At 33.8% G+C, this 21,479-nt stretch overlaps 1 protein-coding gene across 2 annotated transcripts in view; it reads right to left on the bottom strand.

Moving 5' to 3' along the window:
• foxo (forkhead box, sub-group O) overlaps window positions 1-21,194 on the bottom strand; it is a 118,131-nt gene extending 96,937 nt beyond the window's left edge. The window contains exons 1-2 of one of the 2 annotated variants that reach the window (XM_089699948.1): window positions 20,164-21,194; window positions 17,219-17,424 (exon numbers count right to left, since the gene is read on the bottom strand). In XM_089699948.1, the coding sequence (XP_089556074.1) occupies window positions 17,219-17,424; window positions 20,164-20,395 (438 nt within the window). In that variant the 5' untranslated portion in view covers window positions 20,396-21,194. The remainder of the gene's footprint in view (window positions 1-17,218; window positions 17,425-20,163) is intronic. The other variant, XM_089699947.1, reaches the window with a different exon arrangement.
• Between the last annotated feature and the right edge of the window lie 285 nt (window positions 21,195-21,479).

Here is a 21,479-nt window from a genome sequence, read left to right as displayed (position 1 = left end):
GGAAAATCAAAATTTGTCAAGCTTGAGGGAACCGGCGACGCCATTACGGAAGACGCTATGACGAAAGCCAAGTTGATTCTAACCATAGATCCTTCGTTATATGTACACATTAAAGATGCTAAGACTACTAAACAACTATGGCAGAAATTACAGCAGATGTTTGATGACGCGGGCTTTTCGAGAAGAATCATGTTATTGAGAAATTTAATTTCAATACGTCTCGAAACATCGGATTCAATGACAAGTTATATTACTCAATTAATAGAAACCGGGCAGAAATTATCTAGAACGGGTTTTGTGGTGAATGATGAATGGATTGGTTGTTTAATGTTGGCAGGATTGCCTGAAAAATATTTTCCAATGCTCATGGCCATTGAACATTCAGGGATCGCCATTACGGCGGATGTTGTAAAATCCAAGTTATTAGATTTGTCCGGGAATGATGATTCGGCGGAGACTACAGCGTTGTACACTAGAGGGCGTCGACATATCGATCAAAGATCAAAATCATTCAGTAAGATTGGAAACACGTTCAACAAAGATGGCGATACGTCAAATGTTAACAATAGCAAAAAGAAAGTCATCAAGTGTTATCGTTGTAAACAGATTGGGCACTATAAAAATCAGTGTACACAAGTGAAAGGTGCGATGACAAACAACCTAAATTGTTTTTCTGCATTATTTTTACGGGAAAACTTCAAGAAAGATGATTGGTACTTAGATTCAGGCGCAAGTGTGCATATAACCTCGAACGTGAACAATATTCGGAATCCATCAGAAAACACGAGTATAAAGGAAATTACAGCGGCTAACAATGGAGTGATGGCTGTATTATGCTCGGGTGATGTTGATATTGTTACGATTACGTCGAAAAGCAGATATAATATCACAGTGAAAGACGTGTTATGCGTGCCAAGTATTGCAACGAATTTATTATCTGTGAGTAAATTAATTGAAAATGGAAACAGAGTGGACTTCAATAAAAATTATTGCTATATCTACAACAGTAAAAATCAGATGATAGGAGAGGCAAGGTTAGTCGATGGTGTCTATAAACTTATTGTAGAAAATAAACACAGCTGTTGGCTCTCAACGACTGTCAGTGGAAAAAGTGAGTTGTGGCATCGAAGGATGGGCCACTTGAACAGTAAAGACCTCACCAAAATGAAAGATGGTGCAGTTGTGGGCATTGACTTTACTGACAAAGCTGTTGTTGATAAAAGTTCGTGTGTTGTGTGTTGCCAAGGGAAGCAGTCACGATTACCGTTTAACCATGTTGGTACCAGAAGTAGTGAAGTACTTAACATCATTCATGCAGATGTGTGTGGACCTATGGAGGTGAATTCAATTGGAGGCTGCAGGTATTTTTTAATCTTTGTTGATGATTACACACGCATGACTTTTGTCTATTTCTTGAAAGCTAAGAACGAAGCATTTAAATATTTTAAAGATTTTAAAGCTTTAGTTGAAAATCAACAGAATAAGCGGATTAAAATATTTAGAACTGATAACGGTCTGGAATTTTGTAATACATTGTTTGATAGTTACTTGGCAGAAGCTGGTATACTTCATCAGAAAACTAATATCTATACTCCAGAACAGAATGCTATCAGTGAACGTATGAACAGAACTCTAGTAGAAAGGGCTCGTTGCATGTTGTTTGATGCCAAACTAGACAAAAAGTTCTGGGCTGAAGCGGTAAACACAGCCGTGTACCTTAGAAATAGGTCACCAGCTTCGGGCTTACAAGACTTGACACCAATTGAACTTTGGACTAATAAGAAACCTAATCTTAGTCACATTCGTATTTTCGGGAGCCAGGCCATGGTGCACATTCCAAAGGAAAAACGATTAAAGTGGGATATTAAATCTAAACCACATATACTGGTTGGTTACTCTGAAAATGTGAAAGGGTATAGGATTTATGACCCAGTTAAGAAATGTGTGACAGTAAGCAGGGATGTCATAATTCAAGAAAACTTAAAAAGTAACATGAATGAAACCATATCAGTTTCAGTGGGGGAAATCTCAGAAATAAAGGAAGAAAAGAAAGACATGGATGAATTTACTGATGAAGAAGCTAAACAGGATATTAACCAGATTAATAATAATAATCCTATATTGCGGGATGTGTCTGAGATTCCACCACCAGATGAACCAAAGAGGATGAGGAGACCACCACAGCGTTATGGTTATTCAAACCTGTGCATGCAGTCGAATGCTGAGAATCAAAGTGATCCAGTCAGTATCCACCACGCTCTACAAAGTCCCGATAAAGATAAGTGGATTTCTGCAATGGAAGAGGAACTTCAAGCATTCAAAGAGAATGATGCATGGACAATAGTGAGTGAAGTGCCTCAAGGTAAAACATTAGTGCAGTGTAAATGGGTCTTTAAAAGAAAGTTTGATAGTGATAACAGTGTTAGATATCGTGCTCGTCTGGTAGCGAAGGGCTTCACCCAAAAACCAGGTATTGACTATGATGAGACATTTTCACCTGTTGTGCGTCACTGTACTTTACGATTGTTATTTGCACTTTCTGTACAATTAGATTTAAAAGTTACTCATTTGGATGTTAAAACTGCTTTTTTGAATGGTATTTTAAAAGAAGATATTTATATGGCTCATCCACAAGTTAATTTAGATAGTAATAATGAGAAAATAATTGTAAAATTAAATAAAGCTATCTATGGCTTAAAGCAGTCGTCAAGGTCATGGTATGATAAAGTTGATCAATGTTTGACAGAATTAGGCTTTAAGAGAAGTCATATAGAACCATGTGTATTTACTAAATTTCATGACAATGTAAAAGTTATTGTTGCTCTTTATGTGGATGATTTTTTTGTATACTCAAACAGTAAAGTAGAGACAAATAGTTTAATTTCAGTTTTGAATACTAAATTTAAAATTAAAGATCTTGGAAATGTAAAACAATGCTTGGGAATGAGAGTAAATATTGATTATAAAAATAATGTATGTACTTTAGACCAAGAACAATACATTGAAGAATTATTAGTTAAATTTAACATGTTAAATTGTTAAGAGGCTAGTACACCTATGGAATTAAAACTAAATATAGATAAAAATAACAATGTTAATGATACTAATATTCCATATCAGCAATTGATTGGTAGTCTCATGTATTTGTCTGTATTAACGAGGCCTGACATAACTTTTAGTGTTAGTTTCTTAAGTCAATTTAATACTTGTCATAATAGCACTCATTGGAATTATGCTAAACGCATTCTTAGGTATTTAAAAAGGACTAAAAATTATTGTATAAGGTATGTAAAAGGTAGCTCTGAATTGTTAGGTTTTGCTGATGCTGATTGGGCCAATAATTGTGTTGACCGAAAGTCATATACAGGGTACTGTTTTATGATGTCAGGGGGTGTAATATCCTGGGAAAGTAAAAAACAAAAAACGGTAGCTTTATCTAGTATGGAAGCTGAGTATATGTCTATGTCAGAAGCTTGTAAAGAGTCTATGTATTTAAGAGTATTGTTGTCGGAAGTCACTAATCAACCAGCATATACTATTACCTTATATAATGATAGCCAGAGCGCCCAAAAACTTGTTATTAATCATGTCTTACACAGAAAAAGCAAACATATTGATATAAAATATCATTTTTTGAGGGAGTCTGTTGAAAACAAGATTATAAGTATTAAATACATGTGTACTAGCGATATGCCAGCTGATATTTTTACAAAATCACTTTGTGGAAGCAAGCATTACAAATGTATTAAAGCTCTGGGAATTATTGATTGTTTATAATATTGTATTTTGGTTTCATGTGATGTAGTGGGGGTGTTGTTTTTTTAATCTGTGTACATCAAATGAAACCTACGTTATCTAGTGAGTAAGAGAGTGAAGAATGTAATTACTTTTGTGACTGTATGAATTGTATTGATTGATGTATCGGTTCATTCGTTCTTGCTCATTAAAGAGACTTGCCTCTTGTTCGCAATCTGATATACACGTTGTTTTATTTTATTAATATTTATGCTTGCTCATGTAATCACTAAGTTATCACAAAAAAATTATATCTACAGGCCACGTTTCCAAGTATTAACATTAATTTTAATGTGAACAGTGCGAGCCAGAATGTTTCCCGACGAAAAGAAGAAACAACGATTCGACATTAAGGCGCTGACTCCACGAGCGAGAGAATCGCGGCGATATTATCGTCGTGCCACGTATTTCTATACACTCTCTATGGAACCGTCTCCACACGGCGATATTATCGCCGCGATGCGACGAGTGGCAATGAGCGCGCGAAACGTCATTACATCGTCGCTAGCCCGCCGCGTCTAGCAGCGGGCTCGCCACGCGCTCCCGACGATCGCGCAGCGGGCGCGCTGTCAAACGCAGCGGCATTTCAGCGTTGCCTCTGGTCTTCTCGTAGTTCTCTTCAAGGAAACGTGGCGATACCGTTACGAGTCGCCACGGAAACGCTGCGATTCCGTTACGACTCGCGACGATACGCGGCGGAATTATCGCTCGTTCGTGGAGATTGTCCGACGATATAAGGGCGGACTCGTCGCGATTTTCTCGCTCGTGGAGTCAGCGCCTTAGAGGGTGAATTTCTAAATTTTTAATGAGATCAGGATAATTTTTTGTCACGATTTGTGACCATGGGCGTTACCTGGGTTCACCATGTTTATGCTGAAACCAAGAAACAATCAATGGCCTGGATGCGAGCTTCCAAAGTGACGGTGAAGATTTTCAAAGTGAAAATTAGTGGGATAGATTAAAGCCGTAGTTTTTTGGGACGCTGAAGAAATGTGGAAGGTAGCCACTACTACACAGGGCTCTTACTACACAGACCAAATTAAAAGATTGCGGGTAGGTTAGTAAGAAAAAGAGACATGGCAAATTTCGGTCTTGAATGTTGGTTCACCAAGACAACGCACCAGATCACAAAGCGTCAGTTGCGATGGCTGCCAATCAAAAGTCGGCATTGAAAATGCTTGAACGCCCACCCTGTTTGTAAGATCTAGCTCCTAGTAAATTCTATCTCTTACCTCGGCACAAGAAACACGGTCGATACAAGAAATTTTAAGACGACAGCGAAGTGATGGCCGATTTTGAGAGGTTTTTGTAGATGAAGTCAAAGTTTTTTTTTTTTCTAAGTTAAGGAAAAAAAATATCGAAGTATATTATCTAGTTAGAAGACTATCTAGAGAAAAACATAATTATTTTAACTGTAATGACCTTGTTTAATATTGATTATCATTACTTTTGGATCAACCCATGTACATGGGATATTCATATCTCATACTAAATGTATGGGAGGGTTTAAAGTTAATTTTTTAGATATTTCTCGTATTATTTTTAAAAATTTATTATGGCCATTTTACTCATTAGGTTAAGTACTTTCGATATCAGTTTAAAGTTTTTTGATATCTGTAATAGTTACGGAATAATCGCCTGTGCACACTTAACGATTACACCCTGTATATGTATATGCAATTAATACTATGTTCATAAAACTATGAAAGATAATCAGAATATATAGAGCAACTTGTTTATAATGAGATTCATAGAACTACAAGGATCAGCATAGTCCAGGAACCACATTTTTCGAATTACCCTGCCGTTCTCAATTATCCCAAAGCACCTTATAGGGGACAAAAAATTATGGTGCGTAACTATTGATGTTGAAAGTAGTTACGTGACTGAAGCTAACAGGTGCACATGCAACATTACCTTAAATGTTACATACGTAGAAAAGGAAAGCTATATGCTTCCAATTCTTTAACATTTCAAATCGTGATAGGCATTCTTTATTTAGAAAGCTTAGAGAACAGTTTCCCTACAGTGGGCACATACTTTTTTGTTCTTGAAATTTTTATTCAAATATCGTATGAAATAATGCATTACAGTTCCAGCTCATGAAGCGCAAAGCTAAAACTAGTTATTATGTACTTGACAGGATGGACAATGGTCTTTAATAGCAATTTCACAATTAAACCCATTTAGCCCTATTAATTGGGTTTATTATCATTTGCGAGTTTGTAAACGGGAATTTTAACAATCCTCTATCGATATACACACCATTCCGCATCAAAGAAAAAAATAATCAAGTAAATCGGTACAGAAACCTCGGCGTAATCGGTGTACCTACATACATTAAAAATAAAATAAAAAATATACCGGCCGAATTAAAAAAAGAAGGAGGTTATCACCTACTTCTTTTTTTAAGTCGGTTCAAAAATAAATACCTATATCGTAATTCGTATTAATTAATATGTGGTATGTTAAATAAGTGTCAAATAGATGGATTTCGAGATTGTAAGCTTCGATAGGTACATAGATTTTAAAATAATGATCAGAATTAGATAGAATGAATATCAAACAGATTCTAGAGTTCTACCTGCACGAAATCATTTGCATACTTCTAATCTTTATACCATCTCATAGTGGATATTTATTTTGAATAGTTTGTGACGCAGATTAGATTCAGCTTAAAAATTAACAAATTTTATCACTCAACCTTTTTTTTGTACTCAAATAAATCAAAATTCAAACCAGTCTTTTCGTAATTATTTACATAAAACGAAGAAGTAAAACTAAATATTCATACTTGCTCGGTTGAAAACTTTTTTATTGTTTATCTAGTTATTGTAACGAAGCAGAATATCGCAAAAAATGCATAGATACGAGGCACGACAGTCTCTGCTTGACCGAACACAAAAATGTCACGGTTATAATGTCAGCTGTTTATACGAACTCTCATAGGTATTTAATTAATTTGCAGCTATTCAAGCTATGGAATGAATTCTAAATTGCTTGCAACTCAATTATCGGAAATAAACGTAACAAAGAAATTAAGTACAAAAGGGAATTTAAAAATAACTAGCGCGTAAAGTACACTGTAGAATAAAGGAACATTGCGTAAATAAATGCATATTAATTTAGAATCACGTTTATATTTTTTTATAGAATTTTCATATTGAAGTTCGTTGCGAATCAGCTACATATTTCACACGGACTTCTTGCATTTTGTTCCATAAAAAATTGCATAAGCCTCCGAGGACTTTATGAAAACCTTACTGCTTATATACGTTAATTGACAGAATAAATGCATTCAAGTCATATATAAATCATATTAAACCATAAAAACTGATTAAAACACGTGGAAGTTAATATTGAACTTATTTGCATTATTTTTTTATGATTTTCTAATAATAGATTTAAGCGTCAAGTGTCAACGTCATCTATCTATACTAATATTATAAAGAGGAAAGGTTTGTATGTATGTATGGTTTTCACGCATAAACTACTGGACCGATTTGGATGAAATTTGGCATAGATAATCTTTAGACCCTGAGAAAGAACATAGGCTACCTTTTATTGCGAAATATGTACCACGGGCGAAGCCGGGGCGGACCGCTAGTGAGATAATATATTAAGGTTTTATTAATAAAAAAACTAAAAAGGTTACTTTCATATTAGATAAAAGGCTATTTTTAACATGATTAATGATTATATTAGCTTCACTTGCATGTTTGTTTGTAACCGATTCCTTTTTACACGCTTTATATTAGCTTCACCTGTATGTTTGTTTGTTTGTAACCGACTTCTTTGGGCGCGATTTTGACCCACTTTAAACGGCCAGATTTCGTTCAAACTTTGTAGATTTATTGAGGACCGATGACAATACACTAATTTGATAAAATTTTCTATTTTTTAGTTCGGTTTTCTATAAAAAGCGTAATATTTTAGTTTTATTAAACTATTATTATTGATTTTTGTCCCACTCGAACTCTAAACAAGAATCGGTAACAATACAATTTTCAGTAAGAAGTATTTCAAAATTGTATTTATTTCAGAATGGAACTCAAGGTTATTTCAGATACGATACGAATTTATTGATTTTTTTATTGTAAAATGTAAATTATATTTTGTTGACTTGAAAATTTTGCCTGAAATTTTTATTATTAACGATGTTTGAAATATTTGTTCAATAATTTATTATTATTTTTAGTTTTATATATAAGTTATAAAACTTATATTTTATTAGCAATATTTATTCCTTTGAAATAAATTTAAAGCAATAATATATGTATATCTACATATGTATATTAATTATTTATATATCACAAATTACTACAAAAGTAAAAAACATTTTGAAACCTCGCCAAACAAACCTGCTCAATTTATACCACCAGTCTTCCGCTTGTTTGATTTCAGTTAGTTTTTTGCATTAGTTTAATACAAAATTCGCGTAATTAACATATATTGAAGGGAAAAATCTAGACTCAAGAATATATAACATTTACTATATGTATTATGCAAAACGTGTAGTAATTTAAAACACTTTAATATATCAAACCGGTTATTACTAGACGAATCGTTCGCATCGTGGAATATTTTTAGCTAATTTTATATGATATCTGAATTTATTCATTTTTAAGTATATGATACCTACTATTTATATAAGCGTTGATAAAATACCAGGTACTCAATTCATTAAAGTTTCAATTTATTAATAAGTGATAACTGTAATGCCTATGTACATATTCAGACTTATATTATCAAAGTTAAATTACAATTGTTTTTATCTAGATGAAATCAGAATTGTGACCCAGAATCATTCCTTATCGAATTCACCGATATATTAAAATTAACCTACTTTAGATGGCACTAATAAAAATAGATTTTTTTAAGGTCGAGACAAAAATATATTTTATGGAATGCGTTTTTAAGTGTTCACGTTTTTCGGTCTTGCGGGAAAGAAGATCGAGGTTTCTCTGCTTCGAGATGACGGAAATTACCTCTTACATAATACATCTGATTGATTATGTAATGAATAATTATGCAGTGTTAGCGAAGAAAATAAGTTGAGCGTTTTTTATGAGCAATTAAATAGTAGGTAAAAATCGTCTCGTGATTTTTTTCATTTTATAGGAACTTAGTGTATTATTCATACTTTAACTATTCATTCAGTGGAATCCTACCAAACAACTGTTTATGAATCTGGAACGGAACAGGCGTAATAGACGAGTTTTTGTCGGTAAGTAATAAACCCGCGATTAATTGTAAGTATTATAATTAAACGACTCATTGCTCAAAAGTCTTTTGAACTGAAAATAGTTGAAACGAATGCACTTATATGGAAACATTTTTTAATGACAAAACAATAAAATTGGAATTGATCTATTACTCCTATTACCTACGTAAAATAACGATTCTATTTTTATAACTATAATTTGGATATGTATCGAGGATTTTACGACATACGAAAGTGATTTTAAACGCGCGGATTTTCTTAACAACTTATAAGAAAATGTATTTTCATATTTCCTCCATGAGCGGTCCCGACTCCCGATAGCTAAGCGGTAAGCACCGAGCGTCAGCCGATCGCGCGAGTCATTCCACTAAATCCAATACATTTTTTATTCATGAAACGATTGACGTTTGTATGTTAATTCACAGCGTAGGTTCTGGCCCGGAGGATGAAATATTGAATTATTGCCGAAAGTCGGGGATATATCGAGAGGTCTGGGCGATATTAATCCGTTGGCTACGAGGCTGGCTGGCAGGAATTCAAATAAATCGGCTCTGTGACAAACAAGACGTATAAATCAATCAAGGCAAGGTGGTGTGCAAGCAGCCTCTATTGCATTCGCCCCTTTCAAATATCCCCAGCGTATATCAAAAGTGGAACAAATTTGTATCGGTAAATTTATGGCCAAGGTTAAAACTAAACTCGTTACGAGTTTCAGGTGGAGCGAATTTTATTTGCTGGTTGCTCTTTGATTTATACTTTTTCTGATTAACAATGTGAGAGACAATTAGCTATTTATAAGAAGGTTGTAAACATCTGAAAATTTGTAAACATAAAAATTGTTTTTTTGAAGAGAATTAGGTAAGAAGTTTTTATCAAGAAACCATGCGTATAGTTAAGTAGTTAAAAAGCGTTTTATTATTGATACATTTAAATAAATCCACAGTGACAAATAATATTATAGTATTTATAAACAGTTCAGTGAGGTGACGGCAACTCTCGGGTTATCACGTAAGGACGCCACTTGGTAAAAACAAGAGCAAATATGATAGGCCACGAGTCGCTCGGTATATTCCTATCACTTACAAAACATTTATTTATTTATCTACGCCCCCTAGAATGCTACTTAAATTGCTCTAATCAGATAATGTTCGATGCATAAGCTTACGTAAGTGCTACAGTCTCACAACAATAATATAATTATAGTATTTTAAATAACAAACAATAAATATGGTATAATGAGTCTGTTAAAATGAAAATATATTAAGTATTCTAAAACATTTTTTGCTTGCCACCCTTGAAAAACTACTAGTATTTTGTAGTACTTATAATTTTTAATTATTAATATCAATTATTCTATTAATTTAATAATTAATTTCTTGAACATTATGTTTAATAGCAATAAATAACTTACACGAGCCTATGCACAGCCTCGTGTATGTTTTATGCATTATTTTATTTTGCTAGACTGACTAATGAGAAACTGATAATATTAATAACTTAATACATTTATTGTTAAAATATAATGTTATTGCGATTTGCGCTGAGTTGGGAAATAACGAGAATAATACATAGTCTCCATATAAAATATAGCACATATTCCTAACAAATTAAAAAAAGTTATTAAAATTAATATTGGATATCACGAAAAAAGAGAGGCTCTTCTTTTGGAGCACATTCAAATATTTTACTGGATGATTATTAATTTATTTAGTATTTAATGCTGGAGAGATGTATTATTTTGCGTATTTAATGAAATTCATTTTGCGTGCAATAAAAATTTATATCATGCTAGACACACAATAAAAGATATTACAAATGTATTATTTCAATGCGTCGATAAATTTAAATCACTTCAAAGTTCGAATCCTTCTCTAATATTTTTATGTTTTTTTTATCCTATGGAAACCGCCGTTGCGTTATTTCTTGAAGCAACAATAACCGAAACTTTCCTAGATTCCGGAGTCAATTGGGTCGATATCGTTTAAACAAGCGATACCAAGGACAGTGTTCCACGCAGCGGTCACACCTCCGTCTATTTTCGGAACTTTATACAAATCATAACAATCCATTGCTTTCAAAGTATGCTCTGTGTATTAAATGGATTGCGATTATGATGTAGTGTAGATCGAACAATAAAATTGTGTCGAATGTATGTTGCTACAGGCTCCAATGTTAGTGGCTATGCTACTATCAAAAACGTCACTATTTACCAAGATGATAAGATATCACGAATGTTATTTGATCTTGAAGAACGAAGCATAGCTGCATAGAGAAGCTAGAACAGTTTATTATTTTGGTCGTGTCCAAGTTAGAGCCTATAATTGTGATTAATTTTTCTCCCAAGATACTATAAATTAGGATAAATGTTTAGGCGATAAATGTATTAGGGTAATAGTAATTGAATAAAGAGAATAATCAAACAAGTACATAATTAAATATATTGCAATAGGTATGGTCAACAGATTTAACACGTGTATCATGTATGCGTAAAACGTCAGTACAATCTACAATTTTTAAATTCAAGTTAAAAAACAATGTCGCAGTACTGCAATGTTTAGGACTATATTTTTGCCAATTTATTCAAGGCGATTGATCGGGCATTTTTGGCAGGAAATAATAGCCTGAACGTAATAAGACAAGACTGACAAGACTCAAAATTGTGAATATGGAAGTTAATCTGGAATGTTTTAGAAAATAAATCTACAATGTTTTTTTTTGCCTTGTAAATGCAAGAATATTATGCTATCGTTGTCTTCATATAAACATTCTATGTGTTTTTTTTTTTACACGCTTAAACATTATTACCGCTGAACTTTCCAATGTCCAACAATAATTATTATTTAAATGCAATGTTAATATCATTTACCCTGCAGAAATTAGTGCTTGTCGTATATAAATACAGTAATCATCGGCTATAAAATAGGTAAATATATTATTATTTAAATCATCACAACCAGTAATACAGCATATTCTGCATTTATGTGCTGCAGGACACAACACAATATAATACAACTAAAATTCTATGCACACAGCCGTTCTACGCATTACATATAAAGCATTTTAATAAAGGAATTGTAAATTTGTAAGTCTATGAACGTTCAATAAACTAAAATTATGAAAATTACGGATTTATTGAATAATATATCCTCAGAATATATCCATGAAAGAAAGAAAGTATTTCCAAATAGAATTTCTTTTAAATTGCTTCAAAGCGGTTTGCCACCAACCGCGACGCAGCGGACAATTAATAGAATATTATATGAAATTATGTATTTCAATAATTTTATAAAATATTCCAATTATTCTGTCAATGTCTTCCCGTCCTTATATCCCGGTATAAACATTTACACCACAATTCGTAAAAAACTATAGTATAGCAAAGTAAATGAATAGATATTCCAAACTATTGTGATGTCACAATTTCACAAGTTTATCGATAACCACGTCCGTTTCCATGACAAGATATGCGAGTTACATTTCTAAGCTTTCAGGAAAAGTCTGTAAGTAAGTTTTAATAGGGAAGGCGTATAATACGAAAGATTTCGCAGAAAAGCGATATCTTGGCATAATTATACTAGAGTCTTCTAAGTGCTTCCGATGCTCCAATAATAAGTTTCGGTTTTTCGAACTAGAATATAAAAGAGATAAGAAGTTAATTTTTAATGATAATGATTTCAGAGTGATCTAAATATCCACTAAATATCAAACGGTAGACACGGATACGGTATTATGTTACGAATGCAGGTACTTACAATGATTTGTATCTGATAAGTGATAAGTAATAAGATTATAAACTAGATAAATCAATTTGCATTAAGTACATTCAAACGTTATAATTAGTAGCCACTTGTAATGTCGGTTTGGAGCCTGATTTGTTAATCATAATGTGCATAAAAATTACAACTTAAATAATGTTTAAATTATCCTAATTAACAAGTACCGTATCAAAAATATTAATTTGCACCGATTTGATATTCAAATAAGCGCCGTGTGAAGTTCTTCATTGTAAGTTGATAAATGTATAGGTATTTTCCACAATGCCACATCCAAGAAATATATGTCAATGTCTAAATTATCATATCAATACAGCTGATAATATGTCATTATAACCTCACCAATCCAATGAGTCTTGGTTTATCGTATGTAACTTGATTTTAACCCTCGCAGTTCAGAGGCTATTGGAAATTCGATTTGGCAGTTTGCGAAAATGTAAAAAAGCAAGCAGGATTTTTTTAGAACCTACGTGACAGCACAGAATAAATAGCAGCACTAAAATTACAGAAAGGACAACAGAAATAATAAAGAAAGCGATTCTGTGCGAGATGGAAGATAATTTATTAAAAATATTATTTATTTTTAATGTATTCTTCTCGCTCGCATATAATCGCTATCTTTTTTATATACATAAACCAGTATCAGCAAAAATGAGAGGTCAGTTTCAATCTTACTTTATCTTCTTGGTTTTTAAACACATTTTAACAACAAACAAATATCATGTTCCACTCATGTAACATAATGTTGTAAATAAACGCGAATCTTATTTTTTTTTTAATACACAAATATTGTTAGGAAATAAGACCACGCTGTAAATACAATGCATACTAATGCATTCCATACTAGTAAATGGTATACGTATTTACTAACATTTAAATAATTAAACAATTCCATAACATTAAGTACTTATCATACCTATCCAATAAAACTTATCACACCAATGACACTGTGCATTATATAGAATAATATAATTGTAATAAATAATGAGTATACAACATACATAAAGTAAATGGAAATTCCGGAAAACATTGTAGGTAAATTTTATACCTAAACCGCATTCAAACTATGAATGGGAATCTACACAAATTATCTATCACATAATACAGCAAATAAAGCTTAATGCTTATCTTAGCAATATGGCACCTGTGCAAATTAAAATAACCTCAATTAGTTGTTAAGAAAGGTCTCGGTTGGAATTTTCCTATGATTAATTCTGTCTAATGTTTAAATTTATTAATGTGAATATAATGCATTATAGCGACTAATTATTATCGCTGACACTAACTCATATTACAATAGAATATTTATAAATAGCCTAATTAAATTTTGTGGTAAACGTAAAAACATAATTTAATTGTACTTCCTTATATACTTACTTGAAAAGTAGTTGCAGACTCAATGCAAAAACTAGAAATTAAATCCCAAGTACATATTATGTTTGAATGATCATCATTATTATTATCTTAATATATATAAATCTCGTGTCACAATGTTTGTCCTCAACCTCCTATGGACTCCTAAACCACTTAACCGATTATAATAAAATTCGCACACCATGTGCAGTTCGATCCAACTTGAGAGATAGGATAGTTTAAACACGTAGGTACCACGGGCGAAGCCGGGGCGGACCACTAGTTTTTATATAAATTTTGCAATCGCACGTCGACGCGTAGTTGAGCGAAACCAAGCAAATATTAAACTAAAATGCTTTTATAAGGATAAATCATAATAATTATAATGAAGAAGTAGTTTGGTACCTATTTGGGTTTATTTTTTTAAATACGATTTATTCATGCATACATCTATTATCTTTACTAATATTATAAAGCTGAAGAGTTTGTTTGTTTGTTTGAACGCGCTAATCTCGGGAACTACTGGTCCGATTTAAAAAATTCTTTCGGTGTTAGAAAGCTCATTTATCGAGGAAGGTTATAGGCTATATATCATCACGCTCGCGCTACGACCAACAGGAGTGGAGCCACGGGGATGAAACCGCGCGGAGCAGCTAGTATAATAATAATTATGTTGAAGTCTAGAACTTTACAGTGTTAATTGATTATATAATTTGAAGCACATATATATATGTTACGGCTAAAGGTAGGTGAGAACATAAACTTAAGATTAGCCGGCTAAACTTAGGTTTATTTTCGACGAGGTGTTAATGTTAGTTTGTTCTATCTTTAGCCGGCTAAACTTAAGTGTAACCGCAGGCCCGTGGCTAAAAATGTCGGGGTGGGTAGATTTGGTTACTTTAATACATGTAAGGAACAGGGCGAGTGTTTTCTGGCACTTCGCCGGCTGCTGCCGCAGCACGCTCGCTGCGCTCGCTCGGCTCGTGCGGGTCTTAAGAGTTCTAACCTAACCTAACCTAGCCACCAGCTTTCTGCCCTGAGTCGGGGTGGGTAGATTTGGTTACTATAATACATGTAAGGAACAGGGCGAGTGTTTTCTGGCACTGTGCGGGCCCCTCAAGCCCTCCACCGGCCCGGCGCTAACCAAATCTACCCACCCGGACATTTTTAGCCACGGGCCTGCGGTTACACTTAAGTTTAGCCGGCTAAAGATAGAACAAACTAACATTAACACCTCGTTGAAAATAAACCTAAGTTTAGCCGGCTAATCTTAAGTTTATGTTCTCACCTACCTTTAGCCGTGACATATATACTTGTGTGAAGTAAAGATTTCTACAATGTAAGGAAGGAGGAAATTTCCGTTATAATTGACTTATTTTAAGATAGTTCAATCAGTAGACAGTTTTTTGGCGCGCGGATATGTGGAGATTTGCGAAGGTGTCTAACGGTTCCTTATAACGGTAGCATTCATTTGTTATTCAGCTGGGCCCAACGTGACATCGATACTGCGAATACGAATATTGTAACGTCATTTACCATTTACAACCTATATCTCAGGTTTCACACAATTCAGGATACTCAGATTAGTTCTAATTACGTGAAAGTATACATTTCCTATCGTTCATTAAGCCTATGATCACTATTGATTCGTATCTATTTTCTACAATCACAAGGCTTAGGTAACCATTGCCCTGCAGGCTGCAGGCTGCATGTCATATAACAAACAATGCGTTTGTAATGAAAATAAGATTGAATAAACAGTATTGGAATTAGAATAAACTATCTTTTCGGATCCAACATCATGTGTATGTATTTAAATTCTAATGGATCTAAAGGTATTTCTGTCTTCTTGAAAATTTTCGCCGTATTGTTTGCATTTTGTCAGCTCGTCCGTAGCTTGAGAATGACACACGATTTTAACATGTTGTTAATCGAACAGGTACACAATTACGGCACGCGGCAGCAGAATATAAGCATTATTGCAATAGCTGTAACTGCCAATTTGGCATCAACTACACGCGGCGCTTGAATGGCTATTATTGTATGCGTAAATAATAATCAATGCCACGGATACGTTCACGAAGGTCACCAAGTTCGAAGCAAAGTTAATCTCGGTATTCGTTACAATTTAGTAAATTCACATTTACAAAAATAGCACAACATTTTTTATATTTCTTGTAATTGTATCAAAACATTGTTTGGAACACAATAAATAAATAACACTATACCAATTGTTGTTCCATCGACGTTTATGTTTGGAATTTATTTCGAACGCCACTTGCGTAACAGTTATGAAACGTTAACGGAGCGATCATGTCGAGAATAGCTCCATGGATTAAATGGGTAATAGTGTCTTTATTATCATTTATATCAGTCGTGTCGCGGCTCGGATTGAGATAACGTGAGCCACTGCGCAGTTCGACCAAACGTGTTTCTGAGAAACAATGCTATAGTTAATTCAATTCGTTTTTATTATATGAGCTAGATATATATTCCCAGAGAAACAACAACCAAGTCACACCTACATAATTTGCATTCTCAGAATAGGCCATGAATATTCCCGTGTAAAAAAATAAGATTAAGTAGGTACATACTAGATACAAAAATTTTAATTGCTTGAGTACCTAGGTTTGAAACATTTTGTCCACGTGCAGCGTGCGAATTGCGAAATGCTCGAGTTAAAATTGGTTAAAAATACATACTTTAAAAATGCTCATTACTGATACTCAGCATTGGCTGCTAGTTCTTTAAACATGGCATGACATAGTTCATAGTCAAGTAATTAATTACAATTTTAGTCTAAATTGGCTGGTTTCGTAGGAAACATTAATTTACATAAAGTAGGAAGGATTTTATTCTTAATCTTTATTGAAATGACACGATGCACTATTACTTTTCCCGACTGAATGTTATAACTTTACATCATAATATTTCAGCACGTGTAAGTTAAGAAAAATTTAATTATTAACTGCATGTGTGAGTTAACGACTAAATTATGCGATTGCTAGTATAACACGTGATAAAAGAACTGATTGGCAAATACTTAATTTTAAAGAACATTATAGAGACGTACCTTCCAACCTGCTGACGAGTTACTGTCGCCTTTATCCTTAAAGTATGGCACATTCTGAACCATCCACTCATAAATCTGGGACAATGTGAGTCTATTATCGTGTGCAGACGTGATGGCTTGGGTAATAAGATCAGCATAGGAGAGGTTACCCCAAGCATTTCGGCGGGAGGAGTTTTTCTTCGCTGCTATCGGTAGCGGTGGCGCACCTGAAATAGTTTCATTCATTTAGGTAGGTATCTCATGTATGTTATGTACTGTTTTCTGTGATGTATCGAAAACAGTCGTAGTTTCATCGTGTATTTCTTTATTAATAGATTAGCACTCTAATAGGTAGGAGGTAATTATGTAAAGTAGTTAGTTGGAACATAATAAATTTTTTGATTGATTAATTTTCTCATGTCTATCTACTAATAATTTGACTGAAGGAAGAAATAAAAAATGAGGATATTCGAATATAATGTATTCAATATAGTCAAACAATATGAGACTTATTATTAGTTTTATTATCAAGATATTTTAGTAGACTGAAGAATGTTGACCAAATTCCAAAAATAGTTAGAAATAAATTAAACAATAAAATTTCCAATAATACTAGACCAAGTTTCCAATAATATAGAGCATTCTTGTTTAATCTTGTAATAACGATTACGATTTACGATATCTAAGTACGATATACATGAAATATTAAAAAAATAATAACATTTCTCTGGACTCTTGTGTATTATAGTGCTAAAAATACCTTTAGTGATGTTTTATTTTCGTATGTTATGTTTATCTATAATGTTTTTACACAAATTCTTGAATATTAATAAAATTTATTTATATTGGGTAATACCTAATATCGAATATTACAATCAAATGTTTTTGTTTGTGCCCAGTCACCTTACTGAACTACACAACGTGGGATATGGGAATCAAACCAGCTTCATCATATTTTAGCTTAGATTATTTTAGTGTTGTTCTTAGATCACTTATTAGTTATTTTTGTAATTGTTATTATATAACTGCATAAACATGGACATTGGACAGTTGTAATGTTCTTATAACTCTTGTATTTGTTTAGTGTGTTTTAAACGTAATTAATTGTTACGATAGTGAAAGGATAATACCGATCTGGTGAAATTTCTAGATTGATTTGCATAGTGATTTGCATATTTGAATTTAAGCTGATTGACTGAGACTCTATTTCTTCCCTTTTTTTACTATTTCAGTTCTTCGAATTAAACAAATCAGATCATCACATTGTCACAGGGAAGTACTGTAGTATTTTCCTATGATAAAAATAAATAGTACCTACCTAATTGGAAATAGAGCACTCTTTACTTAAACTATTACATGCTATTACGGTCTACGACCAACATAACCGCAATAGGTAAGTAGCTTACCAATGACTTTCTTACTAATGATACATATTTAGTCTTTAATTCTTTATTATGTTTATATAGATTTGAGGTTAGGTATAATAACTTTAATTAAAACATTTAAAAATATTTGAAGCCATGAATCGAATAACCACAGTTGATTTTTTTTAAAAAGAACCAGGAAGGTACGTACCTACAATCTACATTCAAGATACACAAAAACAGTTCTTTTTGGAATTTAAATGACTGTAATTATTGCTTATTTTTAAGTCAGTTCAGTTTTAGTTTCAAGTACAGTACCTACTTTGGTACAAAGATTATTATTTATTTATTTATTAGTAGTCTAGGTTATTACCTAGCCTACCTAGCCTGTTTCATAGTTAAGTAGATACCTATAGCAGCTAGTCCTAAAATGCTGTCTTTTTTATTATCTAGGTACTTACTAGGTATACTAATATTATAAAGCTGAAGAGTTTGTTTGTTTATTTGAATGCGCTAATCTCAGGAACTACTGGTCCGATTTGAATTGGAAAGATTGGAAAATCTTTCCAATTCGTGTTGGATAGCCCATTTATCGAGGAAGGAAGGCTATATTGTAATATTATCATCACGCTAAGACCAACAGAAACGAGAAACCGAGGAGCGCAGCTAGTCGTTTAATAAGGATTGATTCACTTTAATAAGCTAGGTCATTACCTACTCATTAGACAAGTGCATCTACGTCGTCGGACGATAAAAACCCATGGAGGGTTGTCGCGAAAAAACCACAGGACAGTTCTTTGGCATGTTATTATAATATACTAGCGGTCCGCCCCGGCTTCGCCCGTGGTATTTTCTCTGCATAAAAACCATCCTCGTACTTCAAGGAATATAATAAAAAAAGAATTATCGAAATCGGTTCAGCCGTTCTCGAGTTATGCGCTTACCAACACATTTTGCGATTCATTTTTATATATAAGATAATATATTATGATGTTACATATATATTTTGTAAAATTGTAAAACTGACATGATTTAAAAGAGCAACTATGGAGTTTCTTGCCGGTTCTTCTCCGTAGATACTGCTTTCCGAATCGGTGGTAAATTTTAAAATATGTAATGACGTTTCAAAAGTGCTTCTATAAGAAGTCTAATTGAATGAATAAATGTTTGAGTTTGAGTTTGAGTTTGAGTCGGTATGGGATTATTATGTAAACAATATGACATGTATGTTTATACTAGGTAGGTATATGTTGTACTAGTTATTACGTCTATACGTGTGTAACCTACGGGCGGTATGATATTGTACTCAGTAAATTAATAAGCAATTATTGTGTAGGGGTACATACCTACCTACATACTATAAACTAAACAGTAAACACGCATTTTTGTACCTACTACTTGTTAAACATATAAAAACTTGTAATTAATATGAATCATCTTTAATCTTCGTATTGAAATAAGTAGGTATAGTTTCAACCATAAAATAATTAATTTGGCGACCTTGACATAACTACGAAATTAAAATTTAGATATTTTTTGTAGAACATACCTACGTAACTAGATAATACATATTATATTCGAATCTATGTAATTTTTATTTACCAGTTAGATTCTGATTAGAATTCTTTTTCGAGCCACCGTCTTCGACTGGGTCGACATAATTTTCTGGCCTAGGAAGAGGCCACGTGTTTGAGCGCGCTCGAGTTTGTGGCTCAAAACCAACTTCGGCTAGTTCCCCTAGGGGTTCCAATTCCCCCATAGCTCCCTCCAACTCCGAGAGAGCTGTTTGTGAGGACCATGGGCTATGGTAACTGCCGCCTCCGGGTAGAGACATCTTGAATTTTCAATCTTTTATCAGTGGAATATTTTGGCGACTGTATCGTGTTGTGCGCTCAGTGGCGCTCGCTTAATACGGCCGTTACCATCACACCACGTTCCCATTGAGATTCTCCATGCTCACTTGTTCCAGAACTTCGTCCGATTTGAAACGAAAGAGCTGAAGAGGTTATCTAACTCCTTATCGCTGTTATACGAAGCCAATAACATGTGGCGTCTCACTAACGTTAATAAACAGAGACGTTCGACGAGCGCGTCGGACTCGGACCGGTCCCTAAAGGCGATTTTTGCTAAATATAAGTGCGGAACGAGGCGGGGGCGGGGCGCACACCACGTGAGCGACTACGCGCCGATTTTCCAATTCATCACAGGCAAGTTGAGGCGCGATAACCTTGTAACGTGGCTAGCGATCACGTTACCGGTCTTTTATAATCATAGAAATTTAGTCCCGATCAGCACTACACTTATTGTTTTCTTCTAAAAAGTTATGGAAAAACACTAAGAAACTTTTCCGCACTGATAACAGTTATCACTGGTCAACACGTAACGGTAACCTGTCGTAGAAAGCGAGAAAATAAATACGCAGTTCTGAGTTTGGGTCGTAGGAGTCCACGCGGTTGTCGTTACTCGCTACTGCGTAATAAGTGAGTGCGCGTGACACAACAAACCGTCGATAAGCGCGAACGGTCGCACGTACACTGAAGCAAATCGCGAAGCGAGGCGGCAGGCGCGGCGGGCCATGCGAATTCCGTTCGCGGGCGCCGCGTTGGCGGCGCGGGGGGCGCGGCGGGCTCGGGCGCTGATAGAGTAGTGCCTAGTGGCATCGTGGCGGGCTGCCGGCCGATTCCAAACTTCACATTCGCAGTTCATAAGTGGGAAGTCTGCGTAATTACTTTTGACCACTGTCTTATATCATCCATTTTTTGCGTGTATTATATTATATTCATACTTTTATTTGCTTTTTTTTACCAAAAAAATATTGTAATTTGTTACTCACTATTTAGTTATTTACTTTAACAATAAGTAGATCTATATTTTACATATTATATTTTTTATTAATTTGATTAGAAATTTAGACCTTA

Source organism: Colias philodice, chromosome 10 (genome assembly GCF_061535455.1).
Source record: "Colias philodice isolate Cphi_HAF_F1 chromosome 10, ilColPhil1 Martin Lab GWU primary, whole genome shotgun sequence".
NCBI lineage: Eukaryota > Metazoa > Arthropoda > Insecta > Lepidoptera > Pieridae > Colias > Colias philodice.
Note: the sequence above shows the minus strand (reverse complement) of the source record. Positions and strands in the feature narration are given on the sequence as shown.